Consider the following 23,530-nt stretch of genomic DNA (forward strand, 5'->3'; position numbering starts at 1 on the left):
CACGTTTCGAGTTTCTGATGTCTGAATGTGGATTCAGAGTGACAACTTTTCCTTTGTCTGAAATATATTTGGTTAAGTACTTCAGGTGTCTGGAGCACCGTAAGTGACACTAGTATAACCTTCTCATCACCATGGCAGCCCAACAGAAGCTTGGCACAGCCATTTCCTGGGAGCCATAGGAAGAGGAGTAAAAAGAAATGGGACGTTACTTTTAATTTATATGATGTTTATCTACACATATCAAGTGTTAGGTATGAAATGCTGCCACTAATTGGCACTATCATTAATGCAATCACCATCTTTCAATGTAATCTTTCATGATGAAGATAGCATTTCAATATGTAAATGGTATAAAAATTTAAAAACTACCGAAATAAAACCAAGCACTGGTCGCTCCTCCGGGTACTCCTAGCTTCTGGGCAGGCTGATTTCCTGAAGGGTCATTGTTCAAAGCCAACCTGAGCAGCAAAGTCTGTAAATCTCCCTGTGCAATGAATGAAAAAAAAAATCTGGGCTGGAGGTATGGTTCAAGTTATTCAGTGATAGTTGAATAAACAAGGCAAGTGAAGGCAGATTGGAAAAAAAATGGTAAAAATGTACTCCTATAAATCGGCAAAACTGTGTTGAAGATTGACACAAAGACATCAGAATTTCAGTTGATAGGGCTGGGAGTGTGGCCTAGTGGTAGAGTGCTTGTCTAGCACGCACAAAGCCCTGGGTTTGATTCCTCCAAACCACATACTCAGAATAGCCAGAAGTGGTGCTGTGGCTCAAGTGTAGCAGAATTTTAGCCTTGAGAAAGCCCAAGGACAGTACTTAGGCCTGAGTTCAAGCCCTGACACTGGCAAAAAAAAAAAAAGTACAAATTCAGTTCTTCAGCTCCATTTCAGGAACTCAGTGGGATTCAGTGTCCATACGTATTAGCAGCTACTCCAACTGATTACACTAGTGGGTCTCCCCCATTTTGTATCCAGTCTTATGCAAGGGTAAGATCAGCTGCGTTATCCAAATCCCTCATGACAAAATTCTTTCACCAAGGTGGGCCCAGAGAGTGCACTTAAGAAGAAAGGTTTTCTTTGAGAACATGGGCTTGTGACTTTACATGTGGACTTCCTAAGTTTAGGGCAGAGTGGTAGCACATGCCTGCAGAATACACTTGCAGACGAGGTCATGCATGACCTCATCTCAACACACTAGCTAGGTATAATGAGTACATTAAGAATCCCAACTACTTGCTATAGGAGGGTTATGGTCTGAGACCTTATCTGAAAAACAAAGCCAAAAAAAAAAAAAAAAGATCTGGGACTATGGCTCAAGTGGTAAAGTTACCAGCCTAGCAAGTGGGAAACCCTGAGTTTACACCCCAGTACTGACAAAATAAAAAGAAAATAAAGGCTAATTTTGAATAACTGGTAATTTAAAACTTAAGGGAAAATCTAGTTTGCATGCCAACTAATCAACAATCTGCCTTAATACATTTTGGTTTGTTTATCAGGAACTTGTAGCTATTTAAAGAAACAGCATAAAGTTTAACAACTCACTTATTATCTGCAGTTTGAGGAAGTAGAATCCATAAATTGTAAGCATTTGGATTTTCTTAAAGTGATCTTAAGTAGGGAACATTTAATCTTACCTTCATCATGTTGTAAATCTTCTTGTTCTTTATTATGGTTGAAAGACCATAAATAAACTTTAATATGTCTACATTTTATCATCGACATTTATGATATGTTTTTGTATATTTTGATTCCCTCCCCCAAATAAAACACCAAGGTAGGAGAAAACCCCCCTTGTATTTGTAAAGGCAATTAATGTTGACATCTGTATTTACGTCTCACACAGTCTTGTGTAAACACACCAAGGTGGGGTCACAGGGATGTTTTAAATAAATGTACCCCCCCACCCTCGCCAGGGTGCCACTTCCAGCAAAACCATAACACAAAGGGAATGGCTGAGCTCATGTTCACCAGCATTGTAACAGGCCCCAGGAGACAAAGAAGACTCACCCTTCAGCCCAGTCAGCATACTTGTTTCATAGAATTCCATGTTGGGGTGTTAAAGCTCTGCTCACAGTTCTGAAGAACAAGTGGATTTGCTATGTTTTGAAACAATGGATTTCATTCAGTGTGTGTGTGTGTGTGTGTGTGTGTGTGTGTGTGTGTGTGTTTAAAGTTTTGTTCTTCCACTAGCCAACAAAACTCTTCTCTAATATGCATTGGAGAATGGAATAATACTTGTGTCACATGCAAATACACTGGGTACACTGGCTTATGGGGGAGCCAAGAATATGTGTACATAATTGAATAATGGTTTACGTTCAGTGTTGTAATACTTTAGTGTGTATTCTTTTTTTTTTTTTTTTTCCTTTTTGGTGCTAGTCCTTGAGTTTCAACTTGAGGCCTGGGAACTATCCCTGAGTTGTTTTTGTTTGTTTGTTTGTTCCTCAAGGACAGTGCTTTACCACTTCTGGCTTTCTGGTAGTTAACTGGAGATAGTGTCACAGACTTCCCTTCCTGGACTAGCTTTGAATCTTGATTCTGAGATCTCAGCCTCCTGAAGATTATAGGTGTGAACCACTGGATGCCAGGTTTTCAGTGTCTACTCGTACGACTCCCCAACCATACAACCTCTGGGCAGGACAATGTGACGTTCTATGAGGTGTTCTTTTGTTATAGGCATTGAGCTATGCAAATAGCAGACAGACAATGTTCTTCCAGGTAGAAGGTTCCATAGACCTGAGAAATGGCTGATTCATGACTGTGTTGAAAAATAACCTTACTGTCTCACAGAAGAGCCTAGAAAAACCATTAGCTCTTAATTAGTCTTCTTGCAGTTTTTCCTCAGTGACCAAATGGAGTTTTACTGATTCTTTAACAACCTATTTCAATTCTCTTCTGTGGGCTGTGTGCGTGTATGCATGCATGTGTACATGCGTGTGTGTGCGTGTGTGTGTGTGTGTGTGTGTGTGTGTGTGTGTACTGGGATTGAACGCAGGGTCTGAGCACTGATCTTTAGTTTATATGCCCGCCCTATCTCTTAAACAATAGCTCCACTTCCAGCTCTTTTTTCTTTCCTTTCCTTTTTTCCCCCTTGGTTTTCAGAAGTAAGAGTCTCACAGTTTCCTGCCTGGGCACCCTTCAGACCCTCAGATCTCAGCCTCCTGATTAGTGAGGGCACTGGTTTTGTCTGAGCCACCAGTGACTGGCAAGGGGTGGGGATATCTTTTTGAGGGAAGTATGGAATAGACCTTTGAGAACTTTCTAGAAACTCTGAAGGCTCTACCCAGACTCCAGGGAAGCCCCAGAATCACTGCTCCTACTCTTCACAGCTAACTCTGTGCTGGTAAGATTGTCCCTACTTGGTCAGGCATTGAGAGACTTGAAAGCTTTTGCGTTTCTAAATGTTTTTCCAATAACCTCTACTTAAATGATGTGGTAAATCACCCACATCAGATAACAGAACATGTCTTTTGTTTTCTTCCTACAATATAGTCACAGAGTTGTGCAGCAGAGGAAGTATGCATTTGATCATGGGTTGCCTGCTTGGGGATGAGCTGAGAACAGCAGGCTGTCACCTGTGGCCAGCACGGAGAAATGGCAATCTTGTTGATGGAAAGAACTGGAACATGTGTTTTGTTATGAAACACGTGCTCCGAGAAAACAAAGGGCCTGGATTTATCTCCCTTTAGAGCGACAAGGCTTTGAACTTCTTCGGATGAACACTCTGCATGAAAAACCCAAAGCCTCTGTTTTCTGGGTTGGACATAAATCCAAGTGACGGCAGACATCTCATGAAGAGAGCAAGAGATGATTTAAATCAAGACAGAGCTGGCCGTGCTGGCTTTAATAGACTTGGTGCAAATCTTTATTGTCATTTCCAGTGTAGAGAGAATGTAAGACATTTAGGGGAGTTTACTTGATGCTGGCTGAAACTTAAGACTTTCTTGTTCCAGGTACAATCCCAGAGTAAAGCTATGTATCATCTTGGCAATTCCACTGGGGTGTGTGTGTGTGTGTGTGTGTGTGTGTGTGTCTGTGTATGTATGTGTGTGTGTGTGTGTGTGTGTGTGTGTGTGTGTGTTTATTAGCCTCAGAGAAGCAAAGTAACTCCTTGAAGTTTCTAACAGGATTGGGGTTGATTTAGAATCTAGCTCAGGTGACTGTCCTGGAAATCTCAGATTTTCCTTTAGGTATCTGGTCCCCAGGACTTGAGTGCAGAGACTTCACTTGTATGGCTTTCTAAGTCCAGCCTTATTCAGTCCCTAAACATGTGATGAGGATTTACCGTGGATCTGTACATATACATCCATATCTATATCTATATTGATTTTCCTTTATATAAATATATTTATCTATCGTTAGATATCTATATCTGCCCCTATCTCTATCTATCTATCTATCTATCTATCTATCTATCTATCTATCTATCTATCTATCTATCTGTCTATCTATCTATCTTGAAAGTTCACAGTTGAGAATCACTGGGTGCATTTAAACAACTAAAACTGTTTAAGCTACAGAGATGGACTATGACCACGAAGTCTGAGGCTGGAAAGCGATGAGAAGTGGCACAGTCTGAGCTGTGCTTCTCAGCCTCGACGGGGCACACAGCCTTCCTTCTGATGGTTTTGATGACCTTCCGACTCAGCACAGCAGAAGCAGGTCTGGTGTGTAAGGAAGCTAGGCATCTTTCTGTCTCTCTAATGAACTGCGAGGTGATTTCAAACATCCTGCTTTAGAAGCCAGGTTTCTCTTTTTCTCTTTTTGGTAGTACGGGTATTTGAACTCAAGACTTTCTGGTGGGTAGGCAGGTGCTCTTCCATTTGAGCCATGCCCTCGGTCCTTTTTGCTTGTTATTTTCAGGGAGAGGCTTGAACACTTGTATCGAGGCCATCTGTGGACTGTGATACTGTCCTTTGACCTCCAGTGTAGCTGTGATTACGGGTGTGTGCCGTCACTGTCAAGTTGTTGAGATGCAGTTTTGCTAACTCTCCCAGCCCCCGGTTGGCTTCCCACTAGAATCCTCCTGAACTGCCTAGTCACTCTGACCGGCTCAGCAAGTCAGACATGACAGGGAGCTAGGAGGAAGCAAGCGTTAAGATGAAACAATGTGGTGAAGGTTGAAATTGGAATATCACTTTTCAGAGCATTCTGTCTTTCACACCCAGCTAGACAGGCAGACACCTGTTGATGCCCTCTAACTACTGCCACGCTCCCCTCTGCATTCTTTACCCCACCACCGAGGGTGTCAGGAGCTGGTCTAGCATTGGCTTTTTGGGTGTCAGGGTTGTTTTATGGCCTCAGTGATAAGAGGCAGCATTTCCTTCAACTGGAGCTCTGTGTGCTCTTTCTTTGTAGTCCTAATCCAGAATGTGGTTCTTTGTAGAGGAAAAAAAATGACTCTGTGAAGTCATTTGGCTAGTTTGTGGTCAACCTGTCCTCCGATTCTAAACTCATCACATTGTCATTAAAATGATAGGAGCAGAAGGCCGGGGGCACAGCTCGAGGGGCAGAGTGATTTCCTAGCAAGCACTAGGCCCTGGATTCAAGGGGAGGACATGTAATATTAAAGAAACACTATGGTTTTGTTATCATCATTATGGCTATCTGGACATCTCTGAAACAAAAAGGCTTGATGAGTAGGAGTCCTGTCCTTGAATATAGAAAGTTGAAGAACCAGACAATAAGAATTTTCCAGACCGAGAAGTGATAATAGTGAGGTGACAGGGAAGAGTTTTCAATGACCACTGTAAACATGGAAGTCAAGCACAGGCAGACGGTGATCCAGACATTCCTTCACGCATGTATGTGTGCCCGTGAAACTGAAAGATACTCACTGCTATGCCTCCTTCGGGCAGTTTTGCAGGCTGATCTTTATAAGGCATCTTCTTAACTTCAAAGGACACCAGGGATGCAAGAGCGTAAGGGTCATTTTTCCTCTGAAAACAAGAATATTTATGTAAATATTTTCTGCGAAGCTTTGAAAGGTTGTGTGGTAGTCTCTGTATTTTCCATCTCCAAAGCCAAACTTCCTCCTCCCTTCCATTATCCTTTTTTTATGTTTTCCTTTCATCCATCCATCATCACTGCGTCTCTCTAGACATCATCCATCCATCATCTAGCCACCTATCCACAGGTCCATCCATCCAACATCCCTCCATCTACTGATGTATCCAAGCATCCATCTATTCATCCAAACATCTATTCCCTTCCTATTCATAAGAGTTATGTGCAAGGTTAAAACAAAAAAGAAAAGAAGAGAAAAGCAGGCTCTAAAAGAGGAGTAAGTGCAAAGATTAATATAATTATAACTAGTGAATGACAAAGGAGACACATGGTGGGTTACAAAATTATTATCTTTTACTAGAAAATATATAGAGGAGAGACTGATGGAATGGCCTGTCAGCTTCCCTGTTATTTAGCATTTTGGATGGGGCAAAAAAATATCTGTCATACACTGTGGGAGGTTTAACAACATCTCTGGGTGCCACAGTTGTTACAACTGTTGAATTTTTGAAGGTTTAAAAGTTGTTTTATAAAATTTGGAAATTTTTGTTCATAAAGTAATTGTATGTATGTTTATTTCAATTGAATTTATTTACCACCTTTACTGATAAACACAGGAGAAAGTGCACTGATAAGATTCTATTTAATTATAATTATAATTATATATGTAAGCCCACATCTGTGTTCCCAACCTTCAATCAGGAAGTGCTCATTTATCTCCACAGTCAGTGATAAATTGGTAGATAAAGCCTGTCCCTGGACTTGAAGCGATTAGCTTTGGTAAACAAACTGTGTGAGAACTCCCATCTCTATATTGATTCTAGATCTAAAACGTTTCTCTTAACTAATTCTGTATTCACCAATCTAAAAATGGCGTCCTGCATCAAGATGTCAGAATGCTGCAGGTGGAGTCAAGCATTTGTCTCAGGAAATTTTCTTTCACTTCTTCCTCTCAGTGTTAGCCATGCTGGATTCTGAACATGATTTTTCATTCATTCCCAGTCTTAACTGTTACCTAGAGAGCATCACAGACCACTGGACTTTGCTTCAGAAACAGCTGGGGTCTAGAATTGCAGCACCTGGTTTGGTTAAGTCTGGACCGAGTCCATATTTGGTATGTGTGTGTGTGTGGGGGGGTGCAAACATACATATATAAATATACATATATGTCTATATATATATATTTAGAAGTTTCGCATTGTGATTTAGCTATCTAGTTTTCTTTTTGTAAACTTTCATAATTATATTTAATTTTACTAGTGCATATTAATTGCACAGAGGGAAGTCATTTTTGTGTACCCATACATGCATATCTTGTGCTGCTTTTTTTTTTGGCCAGTCCTGGAGCTTGAACTCAGGGCCTAGGCAGTGTCCTTGGACACTTTTTGCTCAAGGATAGTGCTCTATCACTTGGGCCACATATCCTGTGCTTTTTGATGACCCGATGCTCTCCTCCTCAAGTGAATAAAGTCCCGGTTAGGATGTGAAATCCCCAAAACTTGAATCCTTGCCACCGCTGGAGGGTACAGCTTCTTCCCTCTAGTGTGAGTGGGCAGATCAAATTCTGCTTTTCTGTCTTGTAGTCATGGCTGCTTAACAGCAATTATTTTAGTCAACAATGGGCTTCATGCATGAAAGAGTTCCATTCCATTGCTTCAACTAGGGGCATTCTGTGTAAGTACACTTCATGACGCTTGCATAATAACAGAATTGCCTACTGAGGCATCTCTCTAAATACATCTGTGTTATCAAGTGGCCCATGGCAACTTGATGATGCAAACATAGCATATACCATGGGTGTGACGTGCATAGCCTTGAAATATGTACTAGGGTTTAATCAATACTGGTTGGCTAACTATAAACAAGGATAAGGAAGTGGTATATTTAATGGTTTGGTTATAGTAGTATATCTAAGAGTTTTGACTATGACACTCTAAACCTCACATACTAGCCATGTAATAGCATCGTATGGTAAATTTGAGTTGCAAACTGACACAAAGGAGGCTTGAAAAAATTAGGTAGTAGGCAGATATTCTGTGAAGTCTGCAACCCATAGATCCATCAGCTATTGCTTAAGTTTATTCTCCAAAAGAAACGTTTCTTCCACTCTTTATAACAGAAGAAAGAAAACGTCCCTTTTTTGCTAAAAAGAAAAAAAAATAATTTGAGGCAGACAAGCCTAGCACTCGGTCTTAGCAGTTTTCTCCATTAAAAATGTCCTGAGTAACTGGGCGCTGGTGTCTAGAATCCTTGCTATTCAGGCAGCTAGATCTGAAGATCCTGGTTTGAAGCCAGCCTGGGCAAGAGAGTCCATGAGCCTCTTATCTTCAACAAACTACTTTTGGAAAAAAAAATCAAGAAGTGGAGCTGTGGCTCAAATGGTAACAGTGCTTACTCTTGAGCAAAAGAAGCTCAAGGACAGCACCCAGCCCCACAGTCTAAGCCCCAGGACCAGCACCAAAGGGGAAGAAAAAAAACAAACCGAAAAACGAAGTTCTGAGCAGCTCCCCTGGATAGGATGTTGCAGAAGTTGAATGGGAAAGGCAAGGGCAAAATAAACATTCTCCCTGCCTTACGGAGAGCTCACAGTCAGGCATCAACTGCAGATATATGTGAGAGAGCCTTCCTGGCTAAGACAGCTTCCAAAAACCTCTAACACAACCCTCAAACATTTCCATTTCCCTTACATATAACAGAGTTTCGGTGTTTTATTTGCTTAGCAGTGCTGAATCTAAGAGCTGACTTGCATGGTTCACGCTTGTATCTGAACTTTGAAGTGATACTGTGTTGGCTTGATAGCATGCCATCTTGCTGTCACTGCTGGCTTGGTGGGAGAGTGGGAGGCTATAGCATTTATCCAAATCTGTAACGTGAGGCTTAGTGAAAAGTGGGTACTTGATACACTTCTTGCCTTTTCCAGGTGGCAGATGACACTTAATGCGGCACAAAGGGGGTCATTCTCATGGTAGGGGAGGGGTATAATAGAAGTCAGACACCTAATCTTAAAAGACAATCCAGGGTCGGGAGTTTGGCCTAGTGGTCCAGTGCTTGCCTAGCATGCACGAAGACCCGGGTTCGATTCCTCACTACCACATACAGAGCAAAAAGCCAGAAGTGGTGCTGTGGCTCAAATGGTAGAGCTCTAGCCTTGAGAAAATCCAGGGACAGTGGTCAGGCCCTGAGCCCAAGCCCAGGACTGGCAAAAAAAAAAAAAAAGACAATCCAGGTCTTCATTCATAGATATCACAGTTGACTCTGATCTCATCCTGCAATGTTTGAAGGGAAATATACTCCCGTAAAGTTCTGAAATAGTCCAGCCCAGCAGAACTTTCTTCAAGGATGGAAATTTCTTTCTTTTTTTATCATCTGCCTAGAGTTTGTGGCAATGAACACTTGAAATGGGATTAGGGGAATCAGTCAATGAATAGTTAGTTTTATTTATAACCATAGATGGATATTTTAGTATTTTGGGCAGTACAATTCAAGATAATGTTGTTTTTTTTAATTTCTCTGTTTTAAACTGGATTCTGAAATAGCAAGTTATACAACTTCTGGCTCCTTCAAGAAGTCATAAAGTTTCAACACATGCTATTAAGAAGATATTTATAAGTAGTTACAACCTAGTAGCCTATAATACAGTGGTTATAGTTTGGCAATCTATAGTTTTCTGAAGGTGATATAAAGTCTGCAGTAGGTAATTATCCCACAGTGGTCTCCAGTTCAGCTTACATTGCACAGTGATATACACAGCATGCTCTCTGATTCCTCCTTGGGAAGGCCACTTAACCTGTGCGTCTGACTTTACTCATCTGTATCCCACAGGACTGCTGTAAGGATTAAATGTTGATTCTCGTGTACACATTTGTCCTGGTCTATAGCACTTCATACTAATTGGTCTGTTTGCAGACAGATGGACCACTTTCAAGGATCTGGCTGGCTGTTCCTTCCATTTAGAGAACCATGTTCTGAGTTCAACCAAAGTGTCACTGCAACACAAAAGGCGGTTCTTAAAACAGCACATAGAGTTATGGCTGACTTCAGCTCAATAGAGTAAACATCATAAATAACTTATTCGGAGAGACCGCCATGTGAACTGCCCCATAGATCAGGAAGTTTTCAAGAATGAAAGGAGCCTTTACTTCAAACCCTTTATCTCACAAGTGAGAGAAGTGAGTCCCAGAAAAGTTACGTGCCTTGAACACATCCAGTCAGGAAGACAACTGAGCCTGGGCCTTCAGATTCCTGAGAAACCACGGTTCACAAATTCAGGTCCTCTTTCATTTTAAGCAGGCCAGCACTCCTAGAGCTTGATTTCCATGTAAGCTTAGTCTGTCTTTCATACCACTCAGCTTACAGGTAGTTTTCTCAAATATATGTGTACACAGTCCATATGTTTACCCTATACAGTTGCCAATTATTACCAAAACATGTAAAAGAATCTACAATGTGCTCTGATTTTGTATTTTTTTGCCCAAGATTACTAACTATGTATTTAAGAATGGATGGAAAAAGTCTGTAGTTAGCAGAAAGGAAGTGGAGTCATAACAAAAGAATGCCTTAAGTCCTACACCCCAGTTAGTGGTGTATTTAGAGGAGCAATTTATGAGATTAAAGAAATGACTACAGGGAGGTGGTAAAATGGAGGGCTTGTTGGTAAGGATAGAACACTGTTGATTGGAGTGATTTAAACCATCTTAAAAGCTCACGGCCATTTAGATTCTCCTAAGGAATAAGGATCATATATAATTAAGATGAGATTTTTTTTCAGTGGGATTATCTTGATTAAGGCAGGCTCTAAATTCCAGCAGAGTGAGACAGAAAAGAAGGTACAGGCACATGTTAAGGGAGATGACGAGAAGATGGTCACAAAGGTTGGAGTGATAGGTCCATAAGTCAAGGAATACCAAGCATGGATGGCAGTCACATCTATCAAGGAAGGACTGGATTGCTTCTACCTCAGAACCTTTCAGGATGACACCACTGACTTCTCACCTGAATGGTGAGAAAATATATTCCTGTGGCTTTAAGATAACCATCGTTTACTCCCTAGGTTTAGGAAGGCACTCATTTGTGATAAATAGAGGTTGTTTCCTATTTCCTAGGAAATTAGAGACTTGGCAATTGTGCCTGTTGTAGTGACCCTCAAAGGTGGCCCCTGGTGATTCCTGTCTCTGGGTGTTCACAGCCTTGTCTGGGCCTCTCTCATAGAATGAGGCCTGGTATGTACGAACAGGACGCTGCTGTGGAAAGGAGGGAATGTGACTTCCAAGGCTAGGTCACGGAGTGTCCTGAGTGACAGAGTCACCTAGCTGGACCCTGGCTTCTGCTCAACAACAAGCAGTCATTGTCCATTTGTATCCCTGGGGCATCTTGCATGCCATCTCATAGGCCAGTCAAGGCCTCAGGTATCCTCACTCCCCACTGACATCTCCACTCTGTTACCCAGCCAGGTGGCACTGAGTTACAGTCCTGTTAAACTCTGGCCATATTGCTAACCCTCAGTGAAAGGATGAGCGATGGTTGTTCTGAGGAAATTTCTTCTTCAGCCATTGCTGCAGTCGCAACCAGCAATGCAGAACCCTTGGTTTCCTCTTTCTTAAGTCACTGTTGCTATTCAGGATAGGTGAACAACCTAGGAGTCGTCTCTTGATTTCCTTTATTCTCTCCCGGGGAATGTGACAATTATCATTGGCTTCTCTCCAGAGTGAATCTTGAATGCAGCCTCATCTTACTGCTGTTCTGCCTGGTATAATCAACCCACCATCATTTCCCAAGAAAGCTTGAGTCCTCCCCAAACTGTTTTTTAAAAGCTATTTTATTGAGTATTTATGACTTATGGTGAAACAGGGAAGAATCCAAGGTGTGCATGACTATGAAAAATTCCTTGTGCCATTAAAACATCCCATGTGTTTCTCCAAAGGCTACTCATCACTCTCCTGAATTTTATGTTTCTCTCTCAACTTTTCCCAACTGTTAGTATACCTTAATTCAGTGCTTGCTTTTTTTTATAGGCTTCCCTTTTGAGCTTTGCATTAAACAGGCAACATTTACTTGGCTCATACTTTAATTTCAAGCTCAATATTATGTTGGTCCTGAGATTCATCTATGTTAATATATCTTCTATGGTAATATAGCTAACTCATTTCTTCTTAAAGCTGTAGTGGAGCTCTATGGCTCAAGTGGAAGAGTGCTAACTTTGAGCAAAAATGCTAAGGGAAAGACTCTGAATTTAAGCTGGAGTGCTGTCATACATGGAAAAGGTATAACAATACAAAATGAAAAGTGAACAATTTCAAATGAAAACCAGTGCCACAAGGGAAAAAGAGGCAGGAAGATTATAATAACAAGTTGGCAACTGCCCAAAGCAGGAAACCCTAACTGAAAATTAACTAGAACAAAATGAACTGAGGGCCTGACTCAAATGGTAAAGCACTTGCCTAGCAAGCGTGAGGCCCCGAGGTGAAATTCCAGAATTGCTTCAGATAGTAATTAAGTAAGTAAATAAAGAAACAGTGAAGTAAAATTTCTTAATTTTAATTCAAATGCCTTAAAATGGTTTCTGGCTGAACTTTTGAGAAGAGGTTCTGGGCACATGGTGTGTGGAATCTTCTCTTACCTGGAGGAATGTGTGGGCCCAGAGTCGAGATCTGATCTTTAGGACTGCACTTTCTCCTCCTCCTAATCGTCCCACTGAGCAAGAGATTTGCAAACACTCAATGTTTGTGCAGTTCTGAAAGACAGTGCAGCAGTGGCCACATGTAAGGATCTTCAAATGGTCCCAAGGGATAAAATGGAAGGCAGTTTATTTACGCTTTCTTACTTCAGAAGTGCCTTATGTGCAAATTCAGTACAGTTTAATTTAAAGGAAGAATAAATTAACCTGAGCATGAAGTTTCTTCTTGTAATTCCTGCTTGTAATTCTAAGACTGGCCTGGGCAAAAGGTAGAGATCTTACCTGAAGAACAGACTAGAAGCAAAAGAATGGGGCAGGGGGGACATGGCTCAAATGGTAGAGTACTTTCTAAGCAAGTACAAAGATTTGATTTCAAAACCCTAGTGCCACACACACACACACACACACACACACACACTCACACACACACACCAACAAAAAAACCCAAGTGAGCAATCAAAGAAAAGCATAGCTTAAAATATAGCAGAAAACATATGCACTTAAGCCATCTTCCTGCAGGATTGAGTGGTTTTTTTTGTTTCATGGGCAAATACGTCTTATAGACAGTAACTATATCTGTTCCTGAATTGAGCAGGTCTGGAAAGGTTGCAGCAGAAACCCCAGAGTCTGTATAATCATGTAGAAACATTACTTCCAAAATATTCTTTTCTATGTCAGCCTACATCCTGCTATGATACAGGTCTTTCTGAGAGCTCCACACAGTAAGCTGTTTTTAAACGGTCCAGCTGTTTTCCTTTGCAACAAGTAATTCATGCAATACATGATCCTGGAAATTATTCAATATGATGACATTTGGCCTACCAAATCAGGTTTTCTGATTCTGGTATGGAAACGTCAGAATCTATCTTATTTGTTTTGTGCAGAAAATGTTTTTTCTAATTGTGCTGGAGAGACAGTCATGCAAGAACTTTTCCTGAAGGAGTAAAATTGATAGGAGAGGAGACAAGAGATGAGGAGAAGTAAGGAGAGGAGAGATGAGAGAAGAGATAAGGAGAGTTGAGATGAGGAGAGGAGGTAAGGAGAGGAGAAAAGGGAGGAGAGATGAGGAAAGAGAAGAGCAGAGGAGATATGAGGAGTTGAGAAAAGGAAAAAGAGGAGGAGGAAGAGAAGAGAGGAGGAACAAAATGATAAGAAGAGAGAGGAGGAAGGGAAAGAAGGGAGGAGAAAAGGGGAGATGACAGAGAAGAAGGGGAGAGAAGAGAGAAGAAAAGGGAAGAGAGGAGAGGAGAAAGAGAAGAGAAATGAGAAGGGATGAGAGGAGAGGAGAGGGGAGAGGAAGAAAGGAAAGAGGGGAAGAGAGAACAGAGGAGAGGGGAGGGAAAGGGAGGAAATAGGAGGGGAGAGAAGAAAGGAGAGAAGAGAAGGCTGCAGATGGAAGGGATGCCCATGAAAAATTCTAAGACATGGATTATCAAAGGTGGGTGAGAAAGTTTGTGGCTAAGCCAAGAGATGCAATAGTTTGAGTATGAGGCCAACATTATCAAACGCTGAAGAGAAATGAAGAAAGACAGAAGCTGAGCAGGGAAAGAGGAGACGTAAACGTTTGGAGAGGAGGAGATGGAACTGACAACGAGGAAAGCAGCGGAGGGGCTGAAGATAAGAAATGCCAAGATATTCTTCCATGGAGGAGAACTGCACCTCCATGTTAGAGATGCGAATGTCTAAAATGCAAATTGGGAATTATGATCTCCAAACAGGATGTTGGCATTTTGCACTTCCAAATTCCTAATCAGTAATGTGATTCACTAAGTTGTTTTCAATCAAACAAAAACTGTGGGAGGTCTTACTGAGCTTTAGACTTCAGAATAAACTTGGCATAATCATTCCCTATCCAAAGCTGCCTCAACTCCAGGATGTTGGCTGGGGGTGGGGCGGGCTGGGGGAGGGAGTATAGGGTTTTTCAGCGAGTAAGGGGAAAACGAGGCTAAAAATAGAAGTTAAAATCAGATGTGGAAATCAAGTGTTGCCTTGAACAGTCATCAGCAATTAGGTACATTTCTGTGATATCTGGAAGTTAAAATTTACTTAGCAGGTAAAGACCGGGGAAATCAAAGTTCAAGGCCAATCTATGCTAAAAGAAGTTTTCTGAGACTCCATCTCAACCAATGGATGGGTACAGTGGCGTGTGCCTGCCATTCCCAGTGACATAGGAAAACAAACAGGAAGCTCATAGTCCAGGCCAGGACCCTCCTTAAAAATAAACAACACCAAAGAAGGCTAGCGGTGTGACTGAAAAGGACAGAGTGGCTGCCTAGAGAGTATAACTGAGTTCACTTCAAGCCCACTGGCTCAGGGCCTGTGGATGGCTAAACACTCATCCTTCATGCTACAGAAATGGGCTAATGCCACATTTTTGTGTGTTCACCCCTAATTGTTTAAAGTAGTCTCCACTGAAGATTGAAGGGCAGCGAATGGGTAATCACCACAAATACTCCTGGAGCCTTACAGGAAATCCATTTTGTTTCTTGCAATGTGGCCCGTCCCCAATTCTCAGGCAGATCTGACCATCAGAAGAGACTGAAAAGCAGACTTGAAGCGAACACCGCGCTGTTCTGTGGGAATTCATGGAATGCCATTTCCCAGCCTGGGTTCTGAGTCTGTGAGGAACACTCACCAGGACTTTTGCGGGGCTCTGTCTGTGGAGCTGGGCTGCTGGCACCTCCCGCTTTCGGACGAGATGAGGGATAGTAGAGTTTCTCAAGAAGGCACTGAGTTCCGGGGTGTCCTCCAGGGAGGGGGCAGGCTGAAAGAAGGGATCAGGGGGTATCACCTCATTGCTTTCACAGTGGACATCTTATCATTCGTGTGAGCTCTATGCCATTTCCCCCCAGTTGAATTAGAGCCACACAGAAAAAGCCTGTTTCTCCTCCAGTGTAAAGATCCGGTATGAAGCAGAATGAAATCCCCCCTATAAACCCAGAGCATGGGGTGCTGGCTTTTCAGGAATGAGTTCTAATTCTAGTCCTTTCCTTTCATTGAACAGTGGGCTGTATGTATATGAGGGAAGAAGGGAGAGAGGATGAATAAGAGATGCTGTTTAGAAACTGACAAATGTCCACGCATTTTGAATTAATGAGAACCAGTAGACAGGCAGTTAGAAATAAAAAAAAAAAGTTCTCTTAAGGATAAGACAAAGTATGCAAATTTGCCAAGCCACTGTCTACGGGGGCACAGTTGGCTCTTAAAAAACAAACAAACAAAAACCAAACTATTCCCAGGAAAGAAATACTTGACAAATGAACTGATTTTGTGTTTTGTTGCCTGTGGTTGTACAATTTGGACTTCTGTGGGATGAGAAGAGGAAGAAGAAAGTAAGGGAAGTAAGGAAGATGCCTGGAAACATTGCTGACCTTCTCTTAGGTGCTTCCTAGTCCAGGTCCTGGTCTAGTTCACATAGTTTTTACCCTGGGATTCTTCTTTCTCGAAGTTAGTTCGAGACTGACCTGTGATCCTAAAGCTGGTTACACGTGAGCATCCTGTGTTCCCCTCCTAGATAAGGTTTCACCTTGCATAAACCTTTTCTCTTGGCATCTCACACTAGGCAACTGCAAAACAAGTCTTTTACTCTTGAGGAAACTTTTGGTTCCAGCCTTGCCGTTTCCTTTTCAACCTCATCTTATCTAAATATCGTAGCCTGTTTGAAGGACTCTCCAAACCTCAGGATGAAGTCTACCAAAATAACCAAATAGATCATTATTCCACTGCCTTTAGTGTCCTTGAGAAGTACTTTAAAATTTTTATTCCAATAAGGATCTGGAACAAATTAGATTTAATGGGTTGGTCTGAATGCTACTGACAGTTGAATGTTGGCAACATGTGGTAGGTGGTAGAAAGCATAGAAATTGATGACACTAAAAATCCTCTCATTTGAACCTGGGGCATGATGCCCACAGCAAAACCTTTCACAGAGATTTCTGCCTATGTTCTAAGATGGTAGACGATGGTGGCCAAATCAGACAAGGTAGAAGCCCCCCTGGTGGAACAGAATGCCAAACGTTTTCAATGGGAGGCCAGAGTGACAGGAGGAGGAAAATGACCTCAGAAGGACTCGATTTCATCAGCTGGGAAAATGCGGGTGTGTGGAGTGCTCTCTGAACTCTGGTTACTCTCCATACTTCTGCCTACTCTCAGATCTGAAGTTTGGACAATGAACAAAGGAAGCTGAATGAATCCCCATGAAGCCCACAGTGAGGCAGGCTCTTAACTATAAAAACATATCTGCCTGTGTGGCCATCCTTCCTCCTTCCCAGCTTCATGACCGATGCTTCATATTGGAGACACGACTGGGGTGGATGTGGGTGTGGGCATTTGCCCACTATTTCCCAAAGAAGCCACAGGTAAGAATAATCAGATGGTGATTTACAACACAGTCATTATCCCCTCCTCAGACTTGGAGAAGACCTAAGGGTCACTTATTGGATTAATTAATCACTATCTGTTTCCGTTATAAAAAAGCACACCATGTTACAGTCAGGGTTATTAGCCTTTGAGGTTTGTGTGAGAAGACACTGAGGTCTATGTTGCATTTGGAACACATCGTCTGTTTGGAGATGGGTTGGATTTCAGGAGGGTTTGGGCTAGATATTTGGCATGTAGAATGTAGTTCTCTTTAGAAATGGTATTTTAAATGGTAGCTCAGTTCTCAAGCCAGTCCACAAAATCCTACTTAAACCTCAAAATAGTTTGATGCCATAAAATGGTGTACTTGTAAAAACAACAAAAAATAATATTCAGGGCTATGGCCATAAGTGATTTTAAAAAAACCCCAAATTATGCTATATTCAGTCCATGATATCCAATGCTGATATCTAGGTGAGAGTAGGTCTAAGGAGAGGGAAATGAGAGTGTGTGGAAGCTTTGTAGAGCCTCTGAGGGGCTACCTGGGACACTTCACAAACTTTAAGTTGATGACACCAGTTCCTTGGACTACGTGGACTAGGAAATGCTTCTAAGGAAATCTGGATAGTTCCCTTTTCATAAGCAAGCTCCCCCCTCTCTCCCTCCCTCCTTCTCTCCCTTCCTTCCTTTCCCCCATCCTCCTTTCTTGCTTCTCTCCATCCATCCATCCATCCATCCATCCATTCATCTCTTCCTTCCCTCTCTCTTTTCCTTTTAAAAGAAGTCCAAGTGTGTGAGAGAGCATGGTGGTCCATGCCTGTAATCCCAGTACTTTGGAAGCAGAGATGGAAAGTTTTTTGAATCCAATCTGAACTACATAGTAAGATCTTGTTTCTAACAAAACCCCAAACCAAACCAAGCCTAAAAAAATTTTTTTTTTAAAAATCTGTGAGAGGGTTGGGAAGAGGCAGCAGAGGAAGAAGTTTTCAGTCAGTGGTGAGCAAAAAGTGAGAACACACAAGGTAGGGAAAAATTGACTAGAAAATGTGTCTGAACTCAAGGGAAAGAGATTTAGCTGCAAAGAGCTTATCTGTGCAGCTGCAGAGGAAAATGTGGGAGAGCTGTGAAAGGGCCTCCACCTTAGAAACTTGCCTTGGAGGTTTCTTATGACAGGTGATTGTGAAATTGACCCAAAAGGGGGAAAAATCCTCACAGCCAACATGGTATATACCAAACAAGTTACACAATATATACAAAACATATGTAAACAGTGTCCGGTATAAGTTAAACTTTACACTTAAGAGCAGTGTGAAGACTTCTGCACCACTGTGGGCTTCAAGAATCTGTGTGTGAAATATCGTCCATGTTACATACGCTGATGATTTGAACTACAAAGTGTTCTACATGAGCATTCAGAGACCTTATTTTATAATAAGTGACTATCTTTGAAGATGTTATCATCATCTCAATGTAGGGCAAAGAAAGAAGCAACTGGGGTGGAGGAAGCTCAGGAAGGAAGTTTTCTCAATGATTTTATGCTAGACAAGTGTCTTTCTTTATTGCTTCTCTCAGTAAGCCCTTGACTATTGAGGCTTCTTTGATTCTTTCTGTCTCTGAACAGAGGCACACGTGGGATTGGAAAAGAGAGCCTTTCCGAGTGGGTGAACATCAGGGTGGAGGCAGACCTGTGGCCTGTCACGGCCCAATCAGAACTTCAGGAAGTCTGACTTTATACAAGGGGCACTCAATCCTTGCAGGCTACTGTGTTCTGCATAACTGGTCCTCTAAGCCAACGTCTGACTACGCTTATGTTCATACAAATATGCCATTTTTGAGGGCTTATCCTCATTCCCTTCTTTCCTTCTCAGAAGCAACTGGAGCCATATTTGGACTTTTATTTATTTATTTATTTGGATTTTTTTTTTTGCTTGAGGTTGGCATGGCATTATTTGAGCAGACCTTCAGTTCTGACTTTCTGCTGGGTCTCTGGAGACAAGAATCTCTTGGGTTTGTCTGGGCAGACTTGCTTCGAATCTTGATCTTTGGATTTCAGCCTCCTGAGTAGCTCTGATGGCAGGCATAACCTCCCAGCCCCAGGCTGCTGGAGTTTGTTTTTGAGATAGGTTATGGTGGTTCAGACCATGGTCCCCCGATATCCACCAGGGAAGTAGCTGGGATTACAGGTGTACACCACTATGCCTAGTAAACTTAGGATCCTAACCATGGAATTGGCCTTTTGGACATTTAAGCTTCCTGTTTATAAACACTGGTAGTGCAGACAGAAGACTGGAATAGGTACAGGGGAAACATCTCATCCCTCCTTTGCCTATATTTGAGCATGCCTCCAGGAGACTAGAAGGCATTGAGTAGTCAGAGAAGCACTGACTTAGACTTCTCTGGTTTCCTGTAATGGGGTTCTGATCATTGCAATCTGATTAGACCAGACTCCTACCTTTATATCCTGTGGGTTGATATCAGGATTTGTTTGACATCGTAGAGGTCCCAGAGCTTGGACATGAAAGATGTAGAGAAGAAACTCATCCCTCGCAGAGAACGGCCAGCCCACCTCGAGGACTGTGTCACTGATGGCGCTAGGCCCAATGTTGTGTAGCTGTAAGCAAGTGACATCATATGAAATGGCACGGCACAAGTTAAGGAGATGAAAGCTAACTCCACATAAAGTAAAGAAAGAGCCAATAAGCACAGGGGCCACTCTCGAAGCCTGGTGTGCTGGTGCTTAGAGAAAACACTTTCATCCAGAAGCCCAGGAGGGGATTCTACAGATTGAATATATCGTATCTGGAAGTGTTTTGGATTCTAGATTTTGGTATAGTTTCACCTACATCATGAGATACCATTCTGAATAATGATCATCAAGTCTACACATCTTGGGGGGAGATAATTTGGGAATGAGACACAAAACTAAGCATAAAAATGCATCAATGCTTGGTAGGAAATCTTGGGATTTTTTTTTTAGGGTGCCTGTGTTTTGTCTGTGACCCACTCATCACATGAGATTAAGTATGGAATTTTCCACTATGGTCAGTACTCAAAAAGGTTTGACTTTTGCAGCCCATTTTTGTTTTTCAGATGAGGGATATTTCACCTGCAGTAACTCTGTCTGATCATTGCAATGTGTATCTTGCATTTTGGTGAATGCTTTGGTAGCACTAAAAATGTAATCTTAATTACATGCGCTCAAAATTTAAGATTCTTTATGCTGAAATGTGTTCCTCTTGCCTGACTACTGACTTGTCAATTGCAACCATATGTGACAAACTCTCTTTCACCCTCTAGGAAAAATGGCCATTCATCAAGTGCCAGGGCCATTCTGAGTGCGCCTTCTGAGTGAAACTTCTGTTTCAATCAGCAAATCCCAATGAAAGAAAGATCCCATTTCACAAAGGGGAGAGCTCTGTAAACCCATGGGTGGGTCTCATGCTCAGAGAACACAAAGCATCTTGTCCAAAACACTAAGCATATTTAAATTTATTACTGATTTAGAAATCCAGGACCTTCTTTTCCTCCACAGTTCTGACAATGATCATCTATAAAACAACACATTATTGTCTTTGTTTATTAGATGAATGCTTTGGCATTACTGAGATTACTGCTGACTTTTATGCTTTGTGCATGCTAAGGTTAGGAGCCCAGCTACAGTGAGAATGATTGAGTGTGAGGTGGTAAAAAGCTTTTCAAGTTTCTATCAACCTTGTGCAGAAGCTGGGTGCACACAAATTTAATAAATTACCTTGAAAGTTTTAAATTTTTCCAGTGAGGCTATTGGTCTGAATGCCATCAGGACTAGATTACTCTCTTCTTTTGCTCTCAGAAGAGTGAGGGCAAAGCTTTGATTGGCTAGCGCTCCTGCATCTCAGATTTTGGTTGGGCAGATGATAGGACATTGCATTAAGTGCTGATGCTTCTTTTCCAAGTATGGAAACAGCTTATTATTTTGGAACTGGTTTCATTGCTAACCTGAGAGAACATTCTTTATGTTCCTTATAGCTTGAGATGGAAGTCACATTAAGAATTATTAGATGAGTTACACAGAGTAGTAAGAGAAGAATCCTGCCAGCCTGTGTTTCAGCACTTGAGTCCTGCCTTAGTCCTTTTGATTTTCAGAGTCTTGTGCTTTTGCTTCAGAATGTGATTCTTCTGTCTCCAACTCCTGAGCAGCTGTGACTACAGGTATGTACCACCACCCTTGGTTTGCATATGAGACTAGGGGCTGGCTAACTTTTGCTCAGGCTGGCTTTGAACTGTCATCCCAAGTAGCTTGAAAAATGGAACATTGTTCTTTGAGTATAGAAAACTTAAATGTAGTTGGGCATCAGTGGCTCACACCTGTAATCATGGCTATTCAGGAGGCTGATCTGAGGATGGAGATAAAGTCTGTGAGTTTCCAATTAACCACCAAAAAGCTGGAAGTGCAGCTGTGGCTTACATTATAGAGCACTAGCCTTGAGCAAAAAAAATGCTGTGAAACAGTACCTAAGTTTTAAGTTCAAGCTCCAGGCCTGGCCCAGACAAAACAAAACAAAACAAACTTTAATTATGGGTCAACAAATCATTTCTCTTATCTCATTCATTTCTTATTCTTTTCTCTTATCTTATTCTTATCTGTCATGCATCCATCTTATTCATTCTCTGGACATTTTTCAGTGCACTTAGGTTTTAATTGATAAAACCTCTGCTGCTTCTACTGAGTGTCCCTCAGTTTAAGAGATGGGTGCAATTTTCAAGATAAGTGAAAATGAAATCTGGGGAGCTAGTTGTTTCTCTGCACAGCCTCTCCACATAGATTGAAAGAGAGCAAATAAAGAGCATTACGAAAAGAAGAACCATTACTAGACAAAAAGTCTCTGAGCAAAAAGCCGGAAGTGATGCTGCGGCTCAAGTGGTAGAGTGCTAGCCTTGAGAAAGTCCAAGGACAGGGCTCAGACCCTGAGCCCAAGCCCAGGACTGGCCAAAAAAAAAAAAAGTCTCTGAGCATATAAGGGCTCTCTCACAAGGAGGCACTGACTATATCTGCAGTCTTTAACGGGAACCCGCCCCGCCCCTCTCCACCTCACCTTGGTCCAGCATCACAATAGCACAAATCAATGCTCGGCCTGTAAGGATCCATAGGGATGCTATGCACTGTTTCTTAGTAAAGAACATAATAATAAAATACCATAGAAGACAGCTACCTCGTAAATATGTTCCACCAGTGGTCCAACTTCCTCCTCTTTGTGGGGCTCGACTTCTGGTGTCCAGTTATGAATGGGCAGGACAATCTGTGGAGGATGGGAGACGCTGGAATAGGGAGGGTTGTGTTAATGACCGGGGATGGTCAGGTCAGCAAGGCTTCACTAACGTATGGTATGTCGAAAGCAGAAGGAACCAGAGCACTCGATTTACTTGAGAAAATCCTCTCTGTGGAAAAGCACTGAGAGAGATATTCAGCAAAATGCCTAACAGAGAGTGGAGGGTCTGAATCCTTCACTCCTTGTAGGCTACGTGACTGATCTCTAGTCCAGAGATCAACATTTACTACCTCATGTATTAGATACTAGGAGTCAGAGCAAAGGGCACTCGAGTTTAGATGAATAATTAAACACACATCTTCTTTCCTTTCTTCCTTCCCTCCCTCTCTTCCTCCTTCCTTCCCTCCCTCCCTTCCTTTTTCCTTCCTCCCCTCACTCCCTTTTATCTTTTCTCCCTCCTTCCTTTCCACCATTTCCTTCTACCCCTCCCCTCCCTTTCCCTTTTCCACCTTCCCTCCCCTTCCTCCCTTCCCTTTCCTTTCTTCAGTGTATCCTGTATAAATATATAGATACCATATTAAAAGTAGGGATTCTGTGTGTGTGTGTGTGTGTGTGTGTGTGTGTGTGTGTGTGTGTGTGTGTGTGTGTGTGTGTGTGTAGATCTACTAGGCTGCTGTGTTTCCGGATAAAGATTTTCATTCCAAAATCCTTCTTCCTAGATTTTTTTTGGCTTCCTATCAGTGCAGTCAGGCTTCTTACAAGGCCAGGCTCAGAGCCAATGAACAAATAAAGCATGCATGAGTCCTAGAGTTATCTTATCAATAACTCAAGGGAGATAGGGAGGGAGGAATTAATGGTGTTTTCGGGTATGTGGAATATTCAGTTGATCTATGGCTATATTTTTCTGCAATATGCCTGTAGAGAACTGGCACTGGATGGAAAATACAGCATTTGTCATTATTCCATGCTAAAAGTAGATTACAAACCAAATTGTCATTTTAATAAACCTTAATAAAGGTAAAATCCCCAAACAATGCTTTCTAAAAATTTTTATGTAAAAAAGTCATACAGAAATTTCCAGGCTATCATCTTAAAGTAACAGCAACAGAAAATATCTCTTGGGACAATGACATGTCTCAAATGCCTTTTAGAGACAGTGCTAGCCACTTGATTGAATTCTAGCAACATCAAGTATTATCTTCCTTCTTTTCCCCAAGGTAATTTCTTTCTAAAACAGAGAACAT

At 41.8% G+C, this 23,530-nt stretch overlaps 1 protein-coding gene across 1 annotated transcript in view; it reads right to left on the bottom strand.

Moving 5' to 3' along the window:
* Positions 1-23,530, bottom strand: part of Itga8 (integrin subunit alpha 8) — a 121,141-nt gene that overhangs the window by 9,053 nt on the left and 88,558 nt on the right. The window contains exons 24-28 of the mRNA XM_090318951.1: positions 22,230-22,335; positions 19,490-19,648; positions 15,314-15,442; positions 12,622-12,735; positions 5,837-5,938 (exon numbers count right to left, since the gene is read on the bottom strand). Of these exons, the coding sequence (XP_090175077.1) occupies positions 5,837-5,938; positions 12,622-12,735; positions 15,314-15,442; positions 19,490-19,648; positions 22,230-22,335 (610 nt within the window). The remainder of the gene's footprint in view (positions 1-5,836; positions 5,939-12,621; positions 12,736-15,313; positions 15,443-19,489; positions 19,649-22,229; positions 22,336-23,530) is intronic.

Source organism: Megascapheus bottae, chromosome 26, assembly GCF_031878675.1.
Source record: "Megascapheus bottae isolate mThoBot1 chromosome 26, mThoBot2.hap1, whole genome shotgun sequence".
Taxonomy (NCBI): domain Eukaryota; kingdom Metazoa; phylum Chordata; class Mammalia; order Rodentia; family Geomyidae; genus Megascapheus; species Megascapheus bottae.